The 23743-nt window shown below is 38.7% G+C and overlaps 1 protein-coding gene across 1 annotated transcript in view; it reads right to left on the reverse strand.

Moving 5' to 3' along the window:
* Positions 1–11960: 11960 nt before the first annotated feature.
* LOC145266328 (uncharacterized) overlaps positions 11961–23743 on the reverse strand; it is a 78732-nt gene continuing 66949 nt past the window's right edge. The window contains exons 9-12 of the mRNA XM_080121914.1: positions 22957–23338; positions 20658–21077; positions 20267–20348; positions 11961–15724 (exon numbers count right to left, since the gene is read on the reverse strand). Coding sequence (XP_079978040.1) covers positions 13311–15724; positions 20267–20348; positions 20658–21077; positions 22957–23338 — 3298 coding nt within the window. The 3' untranslated portion in view covers positions 11961–13310. The remainder of the gene's footprint in view (positions 15725–20266; positions 20349–20657; positions 21078–22956; positions 23339–23743) is intronic.

The raw sequence follows: 23743 nt of genomic DNA on the forward strand, positions 1-23743 counted from the left end.
TTTCCAAGACTTGTTGTTCAGTCAAGTTTTTTTGGTGGCACTGCCCATTTGTACATCTCCAGGAGAAACCATCCTTTACACACGATTTTTTTTTAAAGTAAAGATTTGTGTTTACAATTGTTGCATCTCATTTTTGAGGGGACGGCAATTTTTTCTGACAATATGAGATTGTCTTCATTTCTTTTTCTAACATGTATAGATTTATTTCTTGCCGGTCATTTTTCTGTTTGGCGAGTTTGAAAATATATTTGTTTCTCAGCTTTTTTTGTTGTTGTTGTTGTTGTTCTTGGTTTAGTCGCTTTCTTCCAATTCGAATGTCGTCTGCTTCCATTTAGATAGCGCTTTTTCTTTGGCTATCAAACTCCCAAAAATTCAATTAAAAAAAATAATAATAATAAATAACTAATCAGAAAATAAAAAGTCACCCCCGCCCCCCCTTAATATCACCTTAAAAATTACTAGAAACATAACAGAAAAATTTTTTTAATCTATATAATTATAAAACTCAAATGACCTTGTAACAGGTGTTGTAACCCAACCTCCGGTTTACGACTTCCGGTTGCGCATATGTACATAAACATATAATCAACGCAACAATAAAACATATTGTTTTACTGTGTACGTTTACAGCGTCCCAGTTGTTTTTTCGAGTTTAAATCATCCAAATAAACAATTGTTAATACTTTCTGCATTTTTTTTACATCATTCATTTCCGTCTTACATTTATTTTAACGCAATTTTCTTACAAATAAAGCTACTTTAACCCATTGACAACCATAAGAGCGTTTTACAACGGCGATTTATCCACCGCCTTCATCTTTTTTAATTTATTCTCCATTTTTTAATACACCTTTCTTAAAAACATTCATACATTTTCTTCTACACTACCAACATAAATAAATTACCCCGAAATTCTTTTTTTAATTTGCGTTACAAATAAATAATCAACACGACAATAAAACATATTGTTTTTACTGTGTACGTTTTCAGCGCCCTAATTGTTTGTTTTTTTTTCGCGTTTAAATTAAAAGATATGTCAAAATTTGAACTTAACTTTAAGTATTATGGTATCTGTTTCATTAAATTATTTATTTGTTCGAAAAAAAAGAAAAGAAAAAGAAAAAGCTATTTTACTTTATAAAAATCCAATGTTTTTATTAAAAAATTGTTTTATTAAAATTATATTTTCTTACGCAGACTTTTAAATAAATGTTTTTACAATTAAATATTGATACATTTTTATACAATAAATGTTTTGATTTTCAAATATTTTTCTGTTCGGAAAAAAAAATCTTCTTTGTTACTTATTTGCCGCGATATTTGACCAAGAAGAAATTGGAGTCATCATCCTCTAACAATAGCCGCTGTTACGTGTATAAACAATACCCCCCCTTTAGGTGTAACTCTCCTAGTAGAGGTACACTTCCCCTACTTACCTCTCTTGGCCGGCATAACACCTTGGTGTGGGGTGTCTGTAAGATAGCCATTATGGAGAATAAACTACGATATGAATCTTGTCCCTAGCATCCGTGTTTGTTGTCCATATTATATGCATGTCTACACACATAACATGGTGGCAGAGTGTGGTAAAAACCGAAACACGTCTCCTAAACTATAAAAACAACTGCCGGTCGTCATAAAACTGAGTAAGCTGTATTTTTATTTTTTATTTTTTTTGTCTTCTCTGCTATGTTCGACGTCTGTACGGACGGTGACGATGTCTGGTCTGTTTACTGTTAATTTCTAGTGCTTACTAGCATCACTTTGTCACTGTGACTATTTATCTGTCCTGTTTACACCATCAAGATGTCTATTGATGACACAACGGCTACTACTACTACTGTCACTAATCTCTTTACTGATATGCTTGGTCTACACATGGGGGCTCCTGAAAGACTCGTATTCGGCGGGAATAAGGCTGATTCATGGAACTTGTTTTTCAAAAGATGGTCCAACTATGCACTGCTAACCCGACTTGACCGAAAACCGAGAGAAATACAAGTGGCAGTGCTAGAAAACTGTTTAGGCGATGAAGCTATGAGGATATACCAGAGTATACAGTTCGACACCCCTGATACAGACCGCACTGTACAAGATATACTACAGGTTTTAAATAAATATGCTCTAGGAATAACGAATGAAACTTACGAGAGGTTTGTATTTCGTCAGAGGAAGCAGGAGGAAGGTGAAGCTTTTGATGTTTTCTATAACGACTTAAGACTCCTGTCACGAAGCTGTAATTTTTGCTTCAAATGCTATGAGTCGATGCTCAGAGACCAGCTTGTGGAAGGCATCCGAAATCAAAACACAAAGCAGGACCTTCTAAAACTCAAAAACCTTACCCTGCAGAAAAGTGTAGACATTTGCAGGGCAGCTGAAAAGGCCTCTATACAAAGTCAAAATATGGGAACAGAGGATGCTACTGCCCGGATAATGAGGGTCAGTGAAACCAGTAAAGCTGTGGTTACTTGCATGCAGCAAAGCGCAGCAGATGTCCAGCTTTTGCTAAACGATGTAACGCATGTATGGAGAAAGGACATTTTGAGTCAAGGTGCCCCAACAAGTTCAGTAAATCTATGGGACAATGGAGCAACACATCAAAGAATAAAAAGTACAGTAGGCCACGACCACATGTGTACCATGTCGACACTTCATCAGAGGATGATGAGGGAGAATATACCCACTGGGTGAATGCAGTGAAGTCAAATAAGAAGCATAGGAAAGATGCCAAGTGTCTCATGCTCCTCGACAACCAGGAAATTGTCTTCCAGATTGACACAGGGGCAACCATCAACACACTTCCTGCAAAGTTTGCAAATGAATTAACACCATACAATGGGGTTCTGACAATGTGGAACAAATCTCTTTTGAAACCACTCGGAATATGTCACAAAAATGTTAAAAACCCTAAGACGAACAAAACATATTCAGTGGAGTTTGTCGTATTCAGAGACGAATACGACTGTCAACCTTTATTGGGCCTACCTACAAGTACGCATATGGGCCTGGTTGAAATAAAACAGCAGAATTTCCACCGTGTTGCAGCAGTTAACGTGGACAATAACTATCAAGAAGTGTTTGATGGAAAATTGGGAAAGCTACCAGGAGTTACAACCCTACAGCTTAAGCCAGATGCTATTCCAGCTATAATGCTGAACAGGAGGACACCTGTGGCGGTACGACCAGAACTAAAGAAGGAACTAGACAGACTGACAAAAATGGGAGTCATCGACCCAGTATATAAACCTACTCCATGGGTTAGCCAACTAGTCCTCACAAGGAAGAAGAATGGAGCCTTAAGAATATGCCTGGACCCGCATGAGCTCAACAAAGCACTCATGCGGGAACACTACATCATGCCTATCCTCGAGGATACCCTCCACGATATGAGGGATGCAAAGATATTCAGCAAGGCGGATCTATCTTCAGGATATTGGCATGTCGAACTTGATGAAGCCTCCAGCAATTTGACCACATTCCAAACATGTTTCGGCCGATACCGTTGGCGTCGACTACCTTTTTGTCTAAACTCGGCAGCCGAAATATTTCAAAGGAAGCTGGTAGAGCAATTCCAGGACATGAAAGGAGTCATTATCATTGCTGATGACCTAGTGGTTTATGGAACTAACCAGGAGGAACATGACAGACGACTTCACAGCGTTCTAAAAAAAATGCCAGACAATAGGGATAAAATTAAACCCTGAAAAGTTAAAAAATAGGCCTAGACGCTATCGTTTTCATGGGGCATCGCATAACCAAGGAAGATATAATGGCTGACCCAGAAAAAATCAGGGCCATTACTGACATGCCAGCACCAGAAACTATTGGAGACCTACATAGATTTCTTGGCATGGTAAACTATGTTGGGAAATTTATCCCCAACCTGACAACAATCTTAAAGCCCCTCCAAGACCTAACAAAAAAAGATGTCACGTGGACGTGCTCAGAGGCACAGCAATCGGCTTTCAAGACAGTCAAAGATATGATATGCAAAGCACCAGTGCTCTCTTACTACAACCCACTTAAAGAACTCACACTTGAGAATGATGCATGTGAGTATGGGTTGGGAGCAGCCCTGATCCAAGAAGGGCAACCAGTTGCCTATGCAAGGCGTTCCCTATCGAACACCGAAGGAAGATACGCCCAAATTGAAAAAGAGATGCTTGCAGTGGTATATGGTCTGGAAAAATTTCACCATTACACGCATGGAAGGAAAGTGAATGTCCTCACTGACCATAAACCACTTGTGGCGATCTGCCAGAAGCCACTAGTGAAAGCACCTAAACGACTCCAAAACTTGCTGCTACGGGCGCAACAGTATGATTTCTCTATCAGATACAAGCCAGGGAAAGAAATCCCATTAGCAGACACTCTCTCACGTGCGCCCATAGACGAACCAAAATCAGAAGAGCTCATGACTGTAAATAATTTGACGATGCATCCCATCAAAGACCGCAGACTTTCTGAGATCAGATTCAAGACACTGGAGGATCCTATCATGAAGATATTAGCCGAGGTTATTGCGACAGGCTGGCCCAGTGACAAAAAACTGTTGCCCGACTCAGTAAAACTTTTTTTTGACTACAGGGACGAGTTGACAGCACAAGATGGACTAATACTAAGAGGACAAAGAATAGTCGTACCTCAATCTATGAGAGCGGAAATGAAACAAAAATGTCATGCGGCCCACCTAGGCATAAACTCTTGTCTCAGAAGAGCGAGAGAGCTATTATTTTGGCCAGGTATGTCCGCTGAAATACGCCGATATGTCCAAGCCTGTGCCACATGTGCAACATATGCAGACCGTCAACCAGCGGAGCCCCTCATAATCACAGAAGTACCAAAGAGACCTTGGCAACGAGTTGCTACCGACATTTTCTCATGGGGTGGAAATGAATATTTGGTCACGGTGGACCAGCATAGCAGTTTTTTTGAGGTGGACAAGTTGAATGGCTCAACGTCAGATGCAGTGATCAGTCGTCTTAGAGGCCATTTTGCTAGATATGGTATACCAGACATCCTCATTTTTGATAATGGACCCCAATTCTCATCTAGCATGTTTCGGAAGTTCGCAAAAGATTGGGCGTTTACTCACAAAACAATATCCCCTGGGAACAGTCAAGCAAATGGTGCTGCTGAGGCAGCTGTGAAAATCATGAAGCGTCTAATGCGAAAGTGCACAGCTTCGGGAGAGGACCTATTAATTGGGTTACTGAACATGTGAAATATACCCACTGAAGGTCTCAATACTAGTCCAGCACAGAGACTGCTAGGCCGACGGACAAAGGCAACAGTACCAACCACCGAGGCCCTACTAAGGCCCAGCTACACTTACTCACATTATGAGGCACAAAAGAAAGAAGATAAGAAGCTGAGGCGGCAGGGCAAAGGCAGAGAACTGAGCCAACTGGATCCAGCCTCTAAGACCTCACGCAAGAGAGTGGGAGGAAGCCACGGTAAGAAAAAGGTTGACTGGTCGGTCGTACGAAGTTGAAAATGCAAGCGGACAACGATACCGCCGCAACCGTCGTTTCATATGCCAAACAATACAACCAAAACACTCTTTCCCCATACACCAACCAAGAGGCACCATCTACAACCACTCTGAGATAGAAAGACTCACCCCAGACAATGCAACAAATAGACAAAATGAGATGGAAACACCAGCAGATCAACAAGACCCAAACGAGAGACCAATATCATCAATACAGACAAGATCGGGCAGAGTCATAAGAAAGCCTGTCAGATATTGTGAATTTTGAAAAGGACACACTTTCTCTCTTCCCCCTGTAAGGAGGGAGATGTTACGTGTATAAACAATACCCCCCCCTTTAGGTGTAACTCTCCTAGTAGAGGTACACTTCCCCTACTTACCTCCCTTGGCCGGCATAACTCACCTTGGTGTGGGGTGTCTGTAAGATAGCCATTATGGAGAATAAACTACGATATGAATCTTGTCCCTAGCATCCGTGTTTGTTGTCCATATTATATGCATGTCTACACACATAACAGCCGCCGTCTGCATACCACACAAGTGCCCCCGAAATGATTTTTAAACGACGCCCTCCCCTCCTCACGTTAAGAATGGCTTTCGAAATAATAATTTTATTTCAAATACATAAGTACCATGTTTTATTTTTGTTGTTTTGTAATAACACAAGGGCGTAAATGACAAAGCTCTCTCTCTGATTCCCTCTCCTCTGATGAAGAATTAATTCTCCCAAATAAAATGATTGCTTTCTTTGATAATATGTAAGTGTTTTCTTTCTTTTATTTTTGTTTTGTAATGACACAAAGTGTTAAAACTAAAGTATTCTTTAAAATAAATATATGGTTTCGTTTTCCATGTCTTCACCCCGTGGTCAAGTTTATTTTTTTAAAACAAGAGTAAAAAATAATTTTAAAAAATATTATGGGATGTGCATTCTCCTTTAAAGACAATATCTTCTTCAAGAATGGTCTTCTTTTTTATTTTTTACATGGGGATCACCACTTATCAAGGCCCGTAAGCCACTCGGGGATAAGGGTTATTTTGTGTACAATAAACAATGGGATAATATTGTAGTTGGTATTAGAGATTTGATGAAGTGTCTTACTTAAGGGGGCGATTAATCAGGAATTTGTTTATGTTGGGCTTGAAGACGTCTAAGTTGTAGTCGGGTGGGAAACAGGCAAACGGAAGAGAATTCTACAGGCGTGCACTTCTCAGAAAAAAAGCTATGTTCATGGAATCTACGTTTTGATTTAGGCACAGATAAAGAGTGGGGGAAATTACCGACAGTGGTTTTAGCTAGACGGGTGTTTATCATGAATGATTGGCGAGGGTGGACCAGAGATTGGAGCTCGGACGAGCACTTGCCATGGAAATAATGATAAAACAAAGACAGGCTCGCAACGTCTCTTCTAATTTGTACTTTGTCAAGGCAGGATAGGCTGTTTTTTGAAGCTCCAGCCCAGATGTGGCAGCAGTACTCCATCTTTAGACGTACTTGGCTTTTATAGAGATAGAGAATTGCATCAGTAGTGAGATATCTTTTGGAGCGATAGAAGGATCCTACCATTTTCCCAGTGGCCCGGGCAACAGACTTTATATACGTGTTCCATTTCAGATCAGGAGTAAAGGTCAAACCCAGGAGCTTGTCAAAACATGAAACCTCCCCAAGACGAGAGCCATCCATTTCAATTGATGCTAGATGAGGAACAGAGCGTTGATGATGTAAACTTAGGAGCTTGGTTTTAGATGCATTAAAAGTAACCAGCCACATCTTCCCGCACTGAACGACGCACTCAAGATCAGAGGAGAGGGAATCAGAGAGAGCTTTGTCATTTACGGCCTTTGATGTGTTGCTGTAGATGGTCGTGTCATCAGCATAGATGTTAACGAATGATTTAAGTATGTGTCTTGGGAGATCATTGATGTAGATCAGGAAGAGAGTTGGGCCCAGGATGGACCCCTGAGGGACTCCAGCATTAATACTGCAGGCCTCTGATTTTTGTCCATCTACCACTACTCTTATGAGCCTATCGGAGAGAAATGATTTAATGATTGAGAAAACATTTCCAGTTATACCGTAGCTGGAAATCTTGTGAAGTAGGCCCTTATGCCATACCTTGTCGAAGGCCTTTGATATGTCAAGTGCAATTGCCCTAGAAAGGTAGCCTTTGTCGAGAGATTCACTAATCCTATGAGATATAACCGTTAGCACATCTGCGGTAGATCTTGCAGAACAGAAACCATATTGCGTGTCACTAAGGAGGTTATTTCTGCTGAGGTGGTTGACTATTTCTCTATTTAGTATGGATTCAAGCAACTTACTCATGACACACAGGAGACTTTTAGGTCTGTACTGAGAGGGAGAGGACTTATCACCTGAATTCTTAGATACAGGGCATGCTGGTGAAGTTTCCAGGGCGTTGGAAAGCACTTCTCCTTAAAGCAACGCTTAAACAGTTTTGTAAGTATGGGAGCAAGTTCAGGTTGAAGCTTTTTTAACACTATAATTGGGATGCCATCTGGGCCAGTTGCTTTACTGGAATCAAGGTTCTTGATTAGCTTGGCGACCTCATGCACAGATATTTGTATATTACCTAGTGTGTTTTGTGTTATAGGAGGAAATATGGGGAGTTGATGGCCTTCGTCGCATAGGGTAGAATTAGCTGCAAAGTTCTTTGCAAATAGTTTGGCCTTGTCTGATGCTGACGAGATGACCTCTGGTCCATTGATAATGGTTGGGATAGAACCCACACTTCTGTTCAGGATCCTATTTATTATTTGCCAAAACTGGTGGGAACCAAGCCGCTGATCAGCTACTTTGGATTTAACAGACTGGGCATATAGCTCTCTTGCATTTTTTATTACTCTTTTACAGTGGTTTCTGGCGTTCCTGAAAGCAGCTTTAGTCTCAATGCATCTATTACGTTGGTAGTTATGGAAAAAGTGATTTCTGTGCACAATGGCAGCAGCACATTCTGGGGAAAACCATGGCTGGCTGTTAGGTTTTTGTTGGAATTTTTTAGATGGTATGAATTGGTCTATGCCTATAATTAACCATTCGGTTAGGTCTGACACATCCTTTTTAAACATGGAATGCAGTGGTAGATCAGATATGAATGTACGAAAGCTATCCCAGTCAGCCATGGAGTATCGGTATACAGTACAGTGGACGGGTATGTCTGGGGACTTATTACATTTCATTTTTATCTTAACTGATATAACGGAGTGGTCGGAGGATCCTAGAGGAGAAAGAACAGTGCATGAACATAGCTCAGGGGAGGTTGAGAGAAAAAGGTCTAGAAGGCTTGCAAACTGACCGGTAGTATCTGGCACTCGGGTGGGCTCGCAAACAATCTGAGTGAGGTCATAGGCAATAGCAAAGTCATGACAGAACTTCCCCTCGTCATCTGTCTTATTTGAGTGGGTCAGCCATTCCACGTTATGGACATTGAAGTCACCACAGATGTGAATGTTAGCCGAGGGATGTGCAGACAGGATGTGGTCTATTTCTTAGATATACTCTTAAAGATAGTAACTCCGCTGTTGTGGGGGCGATAGAGGGCAAATATAAATGCAGTGGTGTAAGCTAGTGCAACCCGGAAGCACATATAAGGTAAATTAGAGTCTTCTCTGGAGATATCCCTGGCACATGAGAAGCCATCTTTAATGTAGGCACATATTCCATGCCCATGGCGATCTTGGGGGTCAGATTTCCATGTTAAGTTAGAGTATCCTTTAATTATGAATTCATCTAGGGAAGTGGTCGGCCCTATTTGCTTAGAAAGAATATGTCCGGTTTCATCTCCTGTAATTGGGTTTCAACCTCTGGAAGGTTGGAACGTAGACCCCTGATGTTGGAGAAGGAGACAAGGTAGTAGGGGTCTACGTTGGAAGATGGGGTTCTAGGTTTATTCGAGTTTTTGTTTTTGAGATGTTTCATGTTGAGGTTTTGGGGTTTGTGGAACAGGTCTGCATACTTGCTTTGAGCAAGAATGAGAGGGCACGACATAGAGAAAAGGATAGGAAATTTTTTTTGTTTTTGTAGCACATGAAAAGGTAAAGCCGTAACAATTACCCACTAGTATGGCATCGAGAGGCCCCACCAGAGAATACTGCAAGGTCCAGAATCCATTCACCAAATGGCAATACAGCAGCCCCAGTACTTTGCACCTGCTGATAGGAAAGCCTCCTTAGTGGCTAATCCAAGGTCCGGGTCCCTGATTATCAGGCGGATAAAGTCAGCCCAGACAAACGTTTACCTCCAGCACCCTTACTAGTAACATGGCCACAAGGATAGATATAGAGACAGAAAAATTTCCGACATCTCATACTATTGTTCACAAAGTACTACCGACCTGGAAGCAGCTTTTTCTTCACCCTTTGTCAGAAAAATCACTCATTTGATTGAGGACTGAGGGACAAAAAAGGAGAAGCAAGAGTTACTGGAGCTGCCGATAACACATCCACCACATTATCTACTCTCCATTAAAAAAAAAAAAAAAACGGAATGGGTACAAGGGACATATTAATATCTACTTAGTACAAGTCCGGTGCTAAATTATCAATTTAGGATGCTCTTTGAAGATAATCTCCCCTCCCATATTCATGGGGGATGTTTGCAGTGTTCTTCGTCAGTAACTTTATTTTTTTTGGATCAACTAAAACACATTAAAAACTTATCACGAGCGGTTCACAGAAACATTTTTGTTTTCCTTCTCATTTGTTTGGTTGTTGGGGGTGGGTGGTAAGGGTTAATTAACTATAGAGCGTGTATGCTTTTATTAGGTGGCTCTGCAATTTAATTAACAGTTGTTCTGTAAGTAATGTGCTGACATTTATGGTTTAACACATAAAAAAATTCTGCGTTTACATTTGGGGGCGCCAAGCATAAAAAAGAAAAACTATTGAAGCTGTGGTAATGTTGACTGGTTATTTACTGGCCTCCTACTGGCGACTAAAAATAGTTTGTCTCAAAGTTGTATTAAGAAGCAGAAATTTATTTAAGAACGAAAACATGAAATCCTATCCTAAGGAAATGAAATAAAACTGCTTGTTTTTTTTTTATTTTTTTAATTACTGCAATACTTGGTGTCAATTATTTCATTTTTCACTGCAACAAAAAATAAAGTAGAAAAATAATTTGTAATATAAGAAATTAGGTGCATGCAAAATAATGAAAAATAACAAATCAGTTTTGGTTAGTTCTGTTAAGAGAAGCCAACAATGTAAAAAGTGACAAAGCCAAGATAAGTTACTCTTCTACCTAGCTGGGTAAGTTTTGCGTTTTAATGTATTTTAATGCTTTTATTCAGTACAATAATGGCCACCACTTATAACATTTATTACCTTACTAGCGGGGGTACCCGGCGTTGCCCGAGTGTTTGTTTCCGGGACGGGGGGGGGGGTAAAAATGTTATGGTAGGTAAGTAGGAAGGATCAAACCCGGAGTCATGAGTAAAAGTAGGAAAATAAAGTGTGAAAAAAAAAAAAAAAACATCTGCAACGTTAACAGTTTGGCCACCAAGAAAAGTCCATTCCAGTTGTTTAGGAAAAAAAAAAAAAAAAAAAAAAAAACGACTACGATAGGTCGGCGCGAACGTGAAAATATAATGTGAATTGTCCAGCACGCTAACCACGACGCCACAGAGCACTGCAGCTTAGTTTAGTGATTTTAAATAACTTCACATGAAAGAACTACGAAGCCAAACCGGTGTTCTCTTCTCAACTGTTCCTTGTGAACGATCCCCAAATGGTGTTAAGTGGTGGCAGGGGGAGGAGGAATTTATTAGAGAGAAAATATTTTACCACTTCCATTGATCTTAACCGATTTTGGCCGTGACTTCTCAGCAGAAAAAGTATAGAAATCTAAGATTATCGAGGAATTTGAGAAATAATAAGCCTATAACACACCTCAGATATTGTTCTACCGTTTGTGCATATTATATTTGCATGAAATATCTTGATTTTTAATCCTATTAAGGTCAAAATCAGACGGGAAAAATGAGTACATTTTATTTATATAGAGATAATGGAAAATTTAAATGCGATATTTGTTTTCAGCATAGCTGAAAACCTTAAAAAGTCATCATATTAAAAGAAAATGTTAAGGTGGAAACCAACTAAGATTTTACAGCTATTTTTGCCAGTTGTTTTGTGTTGGTCTACCACAATTACCAAATACAGCCCCCTCCTATCAAAATTGCCAGCCCTACTCCCAAAGAAATGTGGCTATAAATTGGGTGCTCATTTTACGTTAAATTAATATAGAAAAGTGTTCCCCCACATTTTATCACTGTAAATTCAAGAAACTATTTGTTTCCTGTAATTTTAAACGTTATTGTTGTTTTCAGTATCCCCGTGAACCTAGAATAGTAGTAATTTCAAAGACTGCATCTTTACCTAAAAATGAAACAGAAATAAACAAGTGAAAATAACCCCCCCCAAAAAAAAAGAAAAAAGAAACACAAAGAAACAAAGCTTTTTCATTTCATTTCGATAATAACAAAAACAAAGAAATAAAACTAAAAAAAAAGAAACAACTGAAGCATGCATGGTCAGTGAACAAGGCGTAAAAAAAATGACTAAGTTCAGCTCCCCGCCCCCCATTCAGTTCCAAAAGTTCTGCATTGATTCTTCGCCGATTTGATTTACTAGTCATCTTTGTTCAACATAACGTCTCAAGGTGTAACATCCGCAAAATACTAAAAGTCCAGAACTGATTCTTTGGAAATAGGTTTGCGTCTTGTAAAATTATTGACCGATTCTATCCAATGGCACAATGATAAACCCCAGTCAAAAGGCAATGTTGATATTCCGAGAGTTTCACAGAATATTCCGGAAGAAATTATTTTAGGGATCCATTGCTGTGTAGTAGGCATAATGAAACATTAGAGTTCAAATGAAGCCCTTGTAGCTGTGGGCGACAATGATCTTCTGGATCTACGACAAGGTTTACAGAGGCATAAAAAATTTAAATACGGAAGCACATTGAAGAAAAAAACGTTTCCTGTGCTAATATGAAAATTAGGATCCTGTGTTTCTTTAACGTCTTCTGCTCTTTTTGCCTTATGAATATAATTTTTTTATCTAAGAGAAATTTTGTCGGTGTAAGGAGCTGAGTATCTGTTGCCAATTAAATATGTTGATGCAAATTGTTGCCACGTTAAGTCCTATTTTGTTTTATGCAGTTTCTGTAACGTGCATCCAGGAGATAAGCGCCCGCGTGTTTGCGTGTTGTGTGGGTACGTGGGAGAGACGGATGAGGGGAAAAAGACTTACCTCGACACCAGCTCAGCGTTACCGACCAAAATAGAAAAGAAAGACCAAGATGGCGGCCGCCATCTTTTGTAAAGTATGATGTCTCGCAAAGTCACACAAATTCTCGGAATATGCAAATTTAGCCGGCCTAGAACGACGATAAAAGCGGGTGAGGGGAAAGACGTGGGGAGTGACGATTGAGTTGGCTGGGGAATCATGTGGCTGTTGCTCCTTGTGCCGTGTTGAGGATATCTTACCGTGTTAAAGAGAGAGTCGGGCGCCATCTTGAATTTTTCCTTACACTTTTTCGTTACAGTTTCCACTGCATAAATTGATGAGTAAGTTCAAATGTTTGCATCAATCTGAGTAAATTGCAATGTACATGTATCGGACGATGTTGAGCTTGAACCTAATATATCTAATAAAAGAGAAGGAGACCAGAATGCAATTAGAGATAATAGGATTACAATCATGGAATTGTCCACTAATATATCTGTTGCTTTGGTTTTGATTGTTTTAGGCTGGAAAGTCTTTTCGAAGTTTCTTGAGAAGCACATCTTTACTGCTGGAACCGTTTTGCTGCAATTGTTTCCGTCAACTTCTGGGTGACTTTCTGGAATACTTTAACATTGACCGGGTTTGGTAATTTGTGAATGGCAGCAACGAGCATTTTCTGGACCAAAAGATCGAGAAAACTAATTGACGGCTTACACAAATAGACTTGAGGGTCAAAGTTCAGGCTGTAATCCGATGCAATATTATTAGAGTATCCAAACTTGATTTCAGTCAGCTTGGCAAGTTTTTTCAGCGCCACAATGATCTTGTTATGGCAAAACGGACTCTGGATAATGTCTTGCAGGTCTCCAAATTGGTTCTCATCTACAGAATTTGCAGTTAATTTCCAAGTGTCTGAATTGATTTCCAATGTTTTAGGAATGGTCGATTTCAAATTTTCTTGTTTGATGTAGTCTAAGAAACATTCACAAAACGTCTCGCATTGGCAAATTTTCCCTTGCAAGTATGGCTGAAGCAGAAGTACCGCGTTTAGGGCATCAGACACGTGTTCTCTTTTCCACTGATCCAATCTCGAACCATTTTGAAAAGATTGCCAAACTCTTGGGGTTGTCTCAGGGAAAACCTTTGAGAGATATCTTACAATCTGTATATGTACCTGGATACAGATTTCAGTCAAGAGTTTATAACTTTTTGGATGATCCGTGTACGGATTTTTGAAGTAGAGGCTCTCGTTACCGAGTCGCAATTTGCACCATATATTAGCAAGCCTGTGAAGATAGTTGGGGAAATTGAGTTCTTTCTCAGTGGTTCTCTGAAGATAAGTCTCAAGTTCTGTGATTGGAATTATCTTTTCGGGTTTGATAAACGTCTGGTGAAATGAGCAGTCCAAGACTTTTCCTTGTATGTCGACTTTTAGCAAACAAGAAACCGCGCCAATTGCACGGTCCAACGTGAAATAAAGTTCAGGCACGTTTGGTAATGATTGCTTTGGCCCTAATGCCAACACCGTTTCTAAAGCGCCGATATCATCAAATTTCTCATTAGGAATGTAACTTTGTAAGTCAGGCCAGTGAATTCCGACAATGAAATCTTCAGCAACTTTATAAAAGCTGAGGCCGATCAAGAGATTTTCTGCTGGAGAGTCAATAACGTATACGCATGGAAAAGAGAAATCTATGCGAGAACCCTCAGAACAATACTCATTCTTCGAAAGACTGAAAAGCGCATCTATTCTTGACTTTGAATAATGCAGAGGATATGGTTGATTCCAAGCAAGTTTAAGGATATCAGGATTTACCATTTTTGAAAGTGAAGAATCTTTGGGGTCAGAATCCAAGAAATCTAATTTTAGACTCTGCTTATTCAATGAGTCAGATTTCATCGGACTTGTGTTAGAATGATCAAGATTAGAAGATGTCTTCGAAGAAACTGTATTTTTAGAGATGTAATCCATTGGCTCTATTTCTGGAACTGGATTATGCACAAGAGTGTTTTGAAACGGAACTCCAGGAAAAACTTTTGGGCTAGCAGTTTTTGTAATTGGTATTGGAACTTGAGGAATAAAATTTGGAACTGGATTATGCACAAGAGTGTTTGGAAACGGAACTCCAGGAAAAACTTTTGGGCTAGCAGTTTTTGTAATTGGTATTGGAACTTGAGGAATAAAATTTGGAACTGGATTATGCACAAGAGTGTTTTGAAACGGAACTCCAGGAAAAACTTTTGGGCTAGCAGTTTTTGTAATTGGTATTGGAACCTGATGAATAGGATTTGAACTCACATGGTTTGAACATTCTGTTTTGGGGATTATTGAAACTTTGGGGTTAGAGTTAACAGGATTTATTTTTAGACACTTTTTAGGGTCAAAATAAACTTGATTTATGTCTGAACTTGAATTATTCAAGATACTATCTTCAACTGGAACTTGTTGAATAGGATTTGGGCTTACAGAGTGTGAATTGCAGTCACTGACATCAGCCGAACCAAGAGGAATATTCAAGTTATTATTGTGTATTTCCTGGTAATGGAGTGGATCTGGCAGACTTGAAATTGAGGATTTTATCGGAAAATTAAATTCAGTTTTTAATTGTGAATCTTGCACACAAGTAGCATCTGCTTGTTGGATAAATCTCTCCCGAGTATAAAGGAGCCGACTTACTTCAAGTCTTACGACATCATAAGTGATTTCTGGTGGCTTAACACTGCATAGTTTGCTGCAGTAATTTATGAAAATACGCCAAATTGTAGCGCATTTTCCATAGGCGCAAAGAGCCACAGGGTCACCTACGACAATAATGGAATACTTGGCTCGTGTCATGGCCGTGTTGAGCAATTTCTTGTTAACAAAAAAATCGACTTCATCTGTTTCATTGCAGTAATTGGCAAGTTCCTCTGGGTTTATATCAAGACGTTTGCTCGTACGCACGGTACTAATGATGATCACATCAAATTCTTTTCCTGGAAAAAAAAGAAAAGTAAAAAAGTCAGAATTATGCATTAAAATGCATCAAATCTTTAAAAAACACAACGGCATATTTTTTACGGTTCACAGATTTATTGAGGTTATATCATTCTGGTTAATATTGCATCCAAGCTTCTATCTTTACATCATCAACATTCTGATCCCCATCTGGCATCAATTGAAATGAATGGCTCTCGTCTTGGTGAGGCCTCAAGTTTTGACAGGCTTCTGGGCTTGACCTTTACTCCTGATCTTAAATGGAATACGTACATCAAATCTGTTGCCAAGGCTGCTGGAAAAATGGTTGGATCCTTCTATCGATCCAGTAGATATCTCACTGCTGATGCAATTCTCTATCTATATAAGAGCCAGATACGTCCAAGGATGGAATACTGTTGCCACATATGGGCAGGAGCTGCTAGAAAAGACGTGTCCTGCCTTGATAGGGTTCAAAATAGACTTCGTGGCCTGGTGGGAGATGTCCTTTTCTCTTCGCTGCAATCTCTATCTCACAGAAGAGATGTTGCGAGTTTGTCTCTGCTTTATTGTTATTTTCATGGAAAGTGTTCGACTGAGCTTCAATCTATGGTCCCCCCTCGCCAAACTTTCACAAGAAACACTAGACTAGCTGAAAACATTATCAATAGTTTTCCCCACTCTTTATCTGTGCCTAAACTTAAACATAGATTCCATGATCAAAGCTTCTTTCTTAGAACTGCTCGCCTGTGGAATTGTCTTCCGTTTTCCTGCTTTCCAGCTGTCTATCTTATGGTTGTCTTCAAGTCCAACGTGAACAAGTTTCTGATGAGCGTTTCCACTTAAGTTAACAAATTTACCGAACTTCCATTACTATTGATTACTATATTGTCCTTTTGACTACTCTACACTCTTTAACCCTTATCCTTGAGTGGCCGATCGGCCTTGATAAGTGGTGACGCCTATGTAAAAAAAAAAAAAAACTGTACTTGTCCAACAACCAGCATTAAAGGACGTCCACACACTCCCCTCTCCAAAGCTGGCTTTTATGAGAGAGAGAAGCTTTAATGCAAACATTAGTACTCCCTTAAAATTCAACCCTTTCTCCCTGTAGTGACTTGATCCACAATACATTGTTGTTTACATTGCACTGTAGAGAACCTACTGTTGATTATATAAAATTATTTTTTATATCAAGACGTTCACTCATATGCACGGTACTAATGATGATTACATCAAATTCTTTTCCTGAAAAAAAAAATAAAAATAAGTTTTGTCAAGATTTGCTGCATGTCTCAGTCTCAGTGTCTGTAGGAATTAAAATATAATATTTATGCATATTTTTCGACTGGGCAACGCTGGGCGAACTGCTAGTTATATGTATAATTTGGTGCAACAAGTTAGAATTATTTTTTTTTTTTTAGTTGACTTACTTTATTTCAATGTTGACATTAATTTCTTTCACGGATTACTCACAGGAAGAACCACGTGAAGCTGGAAGCCCCCCCCCCTTCCCTGTAAATACTGTTAATCTCTGCTGACAGACTTTAAACATAACATGCCAGAGCCACAGCACTACTGCCACCTCCCGCCATTGCAGTAAAAATAACAAAGACAGATAAGAAACCTAACCTTAACGCGAACATTCTGTTAACAATCTATCTACAACCGTAAAGGACTTTCCGGTAGATTTGATCTCATTCTTAATGGTAGCAGCCTTAATCGTTAGTAGGCTGTATAATTTGATAATCTGGACAAAACAGAAGGACATATTTTTTACAGTTCACAGATTTATTGAGATTATATGATCTGATTAGGATTACATATGTAACATATGCGATAAAAGGGGGGGGTATGAGAGAATTTACGGGAAAAAAGGATGGCATAAAACTACTTGTTAATCAATTAGCATAAAAGGATTTTCACGCACTCTTCTCCCGAGCTGGCTTTTAGGAAAACACTTAAAATTCAATCCTTTCTCATTAAAAATGGCGGCAATATGATAATGTTTACATTAATGCAAGATTGGCCACGAGTGATCAAAAAATCAAATTATACTGAGCATATGGAAGTCATTAACCAAAACGACCATGAAAACAACCTACCCTAATCAGTTCATAACTTTTACTATTTTTTTTCAATGAAAACCGTCGACCTATACCAAGCGAACGGACCTCATTACAAAAACGACCCCCCAAAAATTAACTTTTTACTTTTGACTATTTACTTTTCTTTTTCTACTGATTTTTTTTTTTTTTTTTTCAGTTTTTTACATTAGGTACACCTCCTCAATTTGCTTTAAATTGACGACTTTTAAAGGTTTCCGAGTACACTAATTACGAAAATCTTGATTAGATTTTGCGGAGACAAATAATTTTCTACATATTCTAGTCTACAACAAATGCCTTAATGAATCTTGCTTTCCGGGCTGTTGGAAAACTGCTTCTGTGGTACCAGTATTCAAAAATTCTGGCGAAAGAACTGACCCATTAAATTATCGCCCTATTAGCCTCCTCCCACTTTTTGCCAAAATATTTGAGACCTTAATTAACCATGCTCTAGTCCAGCACCTTACAGATACTAAACTTCTGACCGACCAACAATATGGATTTAGACAAGCCCGTTCCACGGCAGACATCCTCACTGTAATCTCTGAACGCATATACCATTCACTGGACAAAGTGGGAGAGGGCAGAGCGGTAGCTCTAGATATATCTAATTATTATTAATACTATATTTGACAGGGTATGGCATGAGGGTCTCCTCAGGAAGATTAGATCATACGGTATAACTGGTAGAATACTTAACATAATTAAATCCTTCTTAGATAAGAGAAAAATCCAGGTTGTCCTCGACGGTCGTATATCTAAACAATATGATATAAATGCAGGAGTGCCCCAGGGATCTATCCTTGGGCCTCTACTGTTCCTGATATTCATAAATGACCTCCCTGACAAAATTGCCTCTGAGATGGGTATATATGCTGATGACACCACACTCTATAGCAGGCACGACAGGAAAACAAATGAACATATATCTAAAGTAATGGCAGAAACACTAGAGGATGACCTCCAATCAGTAGTGGAATGGGGACAAAAATGGATGGTCACGTTCAATGCCGCCAAGACTAAACTGGTTTCATTCAATAATTACAAGAAACCTTCTCTACCACCTATAGCAATGGCCAACGACTCTTTATCTGAGAGTACGTCTTTCAAGCTCCTTGGCCTAACGTTCACAGGAAACATGAGTTGGAACAATTACATCGAGAGCATTGCCAGGGCTGCTGCGAGGAAGGTGGGCTCCCTCTACCGTGCTAGAAAACTTCTAACACCCGAAAGTATCCTGTACCTCTATAAGGCCACTATTCGCCCATGTATGGAGTATTGCTGTCATATTTGGGCTGGTGCATCGGCTACTAGTCTCTCGCTCCTTGACAGGGTTCAAAAGAGAGTCGCAAATCTGATAGGCCCTAAACTGGCATCTAAGCTTCAGCCTCTGTCCCATCGACTGGTGAATGCTCTGATGAACTGCAAGCACTTGTGCCCCCACAACGTGAACACCCTCGACAGACCCGACAAGCTGCGAAATCCCACCCCCACACTGTAGAGATCCCTAGATGTTAAAAATCTTTCTACTCCAGTAGTTTCTTCCCCAGAACTGCTAGACTTTGGAATTCCATTCCAGGTCACTGCTTCCCCAACTGTACTGACATGCAAGTGCAAGTGCAACGTGAATCAACATCTTGCTACCCAAATCCCTACATAGTACCCCAGTAGATGTTTCCCCTGATAGTAGCCCCCTACACCAAAGTGGCAATGTGCCTTGTTTGGGGTGAAAAATGTAATTAAAAAAAAAATAAAATAAAAAAATAAGATGCACGCACGATAAACATATCTCCTCTGCGTCCGTGTGTTCGTCATCTACCTAAATTTTGCTGTGAAGCAGAAATTGTAAATAGCGAAAATGCATGTAAAACAAAAAGGTTTATTTTGTGTATTAAAAGCCCGGTGTGTTTTGTCTGTATAATCTAAGAAAAAGGAACACAGCAAAAAAGGGTATTATTGTGATGCCATATTTGAATCGAGGTTAGCGTTCATTTATGATGAGGATACCGTTAATCCCAAATATAAGAATTGTCAGATCTTAGCCAATCACAATGGCCAGAATAAAGATAGGGAGACTTTACTATTTATGAATCAAAAAATGGAAAGAGTATGTATGTGTATGTATGTAACAAGGAAAATATAGAATTTGTCTCGTCATCAACTGGTAGAGGTGAGAGCATTGAATATTGAGAGAAAAATAGGAACTCCTTCCTCTGTAGATGTGGTGATTGTGATGGTGTATTCATCAGATGTAATATAGCATTTTATTATCAGTAGTAGAAATGGTGGTCATAAGATAGTGACTATCAAGGTAGATATATTGAATTTGTACGTGGCATGTTTCGGTGAAAACCTCAGTACTTTGATCCAGAGGGGAATTTCTGTAATCAAAATATTATATATGCCGATGACACTTGTAAATAATTTAAATTGAAAAATTTTAAGATTACTTACCTGGAACGTTTCCAACTTGTTCAACAACAACTTCACTTAAGAGACTGCACTCTTTACGCAGTTTTCTGCGGATCAGATTTACCTGAAAGAAATGAATCATAAATTTTGGAGTGATAATCTTTCATTGTATTATGGACATGAAATTATTTGACATTTAGTATTTATCTTTGTTGAAAAAATTAAATTCATTTACTTAGCCAAAAAGCATTTTTAGCTTATAAAAAAAAAATGGAATAACTAAAAGATTCATTGATTTGGATTTGTTAAAATTTCATACCTCCCTCCATATTGAAAGCAGAAAAGGGTGAGTGAAAAGAAGGATGAACTATTTAACAGAATTCGAAAGCATCTCGAAAGGGCTTAATCATCATCCAAATAAATCGCAACTTACTTGGTCTTTGTAAGAACTGACGATGCAAATAGATTTCGGATTAAAAGATCCAAATTCTTTCGGCCAATTTGACGCCATGTCGACCACACAATCGACGATTTGGATCACTTCTTTTTCATTGAAATATGACGGGCTATTCTGATAATGGGACTCAACACCAGACACAGCATAAAACTGTAAGGGTTTCAATCCGGAAATAGATGGCGGAGTTTTCAGCTCATGATGATTGATTGCAGTGCCATAAAAACAGGTGGAAATAAACTGATTGATCTCGTTCACACTGCGATAGTTATGCACCAGGAGCGTGTGCAGAGGGGAATCAGCGTTCACATTCTGATGAGGGTGGTTGGTGTAGTGTTTGAAAAGTCGCTGCATGATGGATACTCCAAGACCCTGTTGCCGAGCTTCAGTAGAATGGACCTGAAAAAAAAGTTATTAAATAAATTTCTAAAAAAAAATAAATGAAATCACATTTGAAAACTGAATGGTTGGGTCAATGAACTTGTCTAAAATCCATGTTTAAAAACAAGGAGTATTTAATGGAGATGGTTGAATGAAAAAATGAAAATAAGAAGAGAAAGAGGTAGAAGAAAAAAATGAAGTGTGATGCTGACATCATGGGGGAGATGTGATGCAGATATGGCATAAACAGAGAAGAAGCAGAAATATTAATAGAAAAATAAAAACAATGAGTCGTCAGAGCACTGTCGGAATTTTTTTTTTTTTTTTTACATAGACGGCACCACTTATCAAGGCCAATCGGCCACTCAAGGATAAGGGTTAAAGAGTGTAGAGTAGTCAAAAGGACAATATAGTAATCAATAGTAATGGAAGTTCGGTAAATTTGTTAACTTAAGTGGAACGGCTCATCAGAAATTTGTTCACGTTGGACTTGAAGACAACCATATTATAGAAAGCTGGAAAGCAGGAAAACGGAAGACAATTCCACAGGCGTGCAATTCTAAGAAAGAAGCTTTGATCATGGAATCTATGTTTAGATTTAGGTACAGATAAAGAGTGGGGAAAACTATTGATAATGTTTTCAGCTAGTCTAGTGTTTCTTGCGAAAGTTTGGCGAGGGGTGATCATAGATTGAAGCTCAGTTGAACACTTTCCATGAAAATAACGATAAAGCAGAGAAAAACTCGCAACATCTCTTCTGTGAGACAGAGGTTGCAGCGAAGAGAAAAGGACATCTCCCGCCAGGCCACGAAGTCTATTTTGAACCCTATCAAGGCAGGACAAGTCTTTTCTAGCAGCTCCTGCCCATATGTGGCAACAGTATTCCATCCTTGGATGTATCTGGCTCTTATATAGATAGAGAATTGCATCAGCAGTGAGATATCTACTGGATCGATAGAAGGATCCAACCATTTTTCCAGCAGCCTTGGCAACAGATTTGATTTCCTACCAATAATTTATACTATACTACATATTATTTATAGCAATTTTATTTTAGCAAAAACAGTGTATATATATGTGTGTGTGTGTGTGTATATATATATATATATATATATATATATATATATATATATATGTGTGTGTGTATCATAAATTTTGCATGATAATCTTTTATTCTAATATGGAGAGTCGTTTGTTTGTAAAGAGTTATTTGCCCTTTGCTGAAAAGCACAACTATCCTAACACTACAACATAATCATACATACGGCATAATCACGTTGACACACTAGTTCTCATTAGATCACAGAAGTTAAGCAATGTTAAGCCTGATCAGTACCAGATGGGTAACCAATTTGGGAATTCCAAGTGCTGTATGTAGGAAGATATCAACACTTCCCTGCATGAGTTGCAAAAACCTGTCATCATCTCCCTCAATGGGATATACATGTGACTGGGGACCGCTTGTGCATTTCATACTCCCATGGAACTTCCTCCAACGGAAGAAGTTCCATGGGAGTATGAGAGAAAGATAGATAAAGAAAGAAAGAAATAGATAGATAGAAAGAGCGAAGAAGAGAGAGACAAAGAGAGAAAGAGGGAGAAAGAAAAATAGAGGAAAAGAGAGAGAGAGAGAGAGATAGAAAGTAAGAGAGAGAAAAAGAGAGGGAGAGATAAATAGGAAGAAAGAGAGAAAGATAGATAGAAAGAGAAGGAGAGATAGAAAGATAGAAAAAGAAAGGAAGAGTTAGATAGATACAAAGATAGACAGAAAGAGAAAGGAAGAGATAGATAGAAAGAGCGAAGAAGAGAGAGAAAAAAGAGAGAAAGAGGGAGAAAGGAAAATAGAGAAAAAGAGAGAGGAAAAAGAAGGAAAGAATTTCTTTTTCATATTACTTACCTTGACACCCATTTGGTGATGATCACCAGAAAGAACAACACACGTGTCCTTCGTGGCCAAAGATAGGGGAAGCAAAACCTTAGCTTCAAATTCTTGGGCCGCTTCATCTATAAAGATATGCGTGAACATCCCTTTCAGCTGAAGTTTGATCAGTTCATGGCAGTTCTCGAGTGTTGAGATGACAACACGGACGTGATCAAAATCTGTTTTTTGGGCTTTCCGAAACTGATCTTGTGTGGATGACATCAGAGTGTATTTACGCACTTCCTCCGGGACCGACACGACACGCCTTCCAGAATAATAAACACGAAGTAACATTTTTTGGTTTTGTTGTTTCTTCACGTATTTGTCCAAATGTTTGAGAATAAAAAGATCTGCAGAACTAGAAAACAAAAATGAAGAGAGAAAAAAAGATAATAGTTTTATCTACCCGGCGTTGCTTGGGATTCATTAATGGCATCTATTATTCCTTTTTTATCTCGTTTTTTTATGAAATGGTATTTTATATCTATATGCTTAAAATACATATATATATTTTTTTTTTATTTTTTTTTTCTTAAGTTTTGGCTTCGATTTAAGCTGATGCGCCCAAGTCATATAGATATTTTTTATTTTTGAAATCAAAACTTTATAATATACTCTATAATAATATATACAAAATCTACATAAATTAAAATATCATATTTAAGCATATTTTATGTCCGTGCTAGCTTAGATAAATACTTTTGCAGTTTTAACAAAATAACTACAATAATATCAGGGTGTCTCGATTTATGTGGAAAATCCA

The sequence above is a fragment of the Euprymna scolopes genome, chromosome 41, assembly GCF_053919585.1.
Source record: "Euprymna scolopes isolate OS-2025 chromosome 41, ASM5391958v1, whole genome shotgun sequence".
NCBI classification, from domain to species: domain Eukaryota; kingdom Metazoa; phylum Mollusca; class Cephalopoda; order Sepiida; family Sepiolidae; genus Euprymna; species Euprymna scolopes.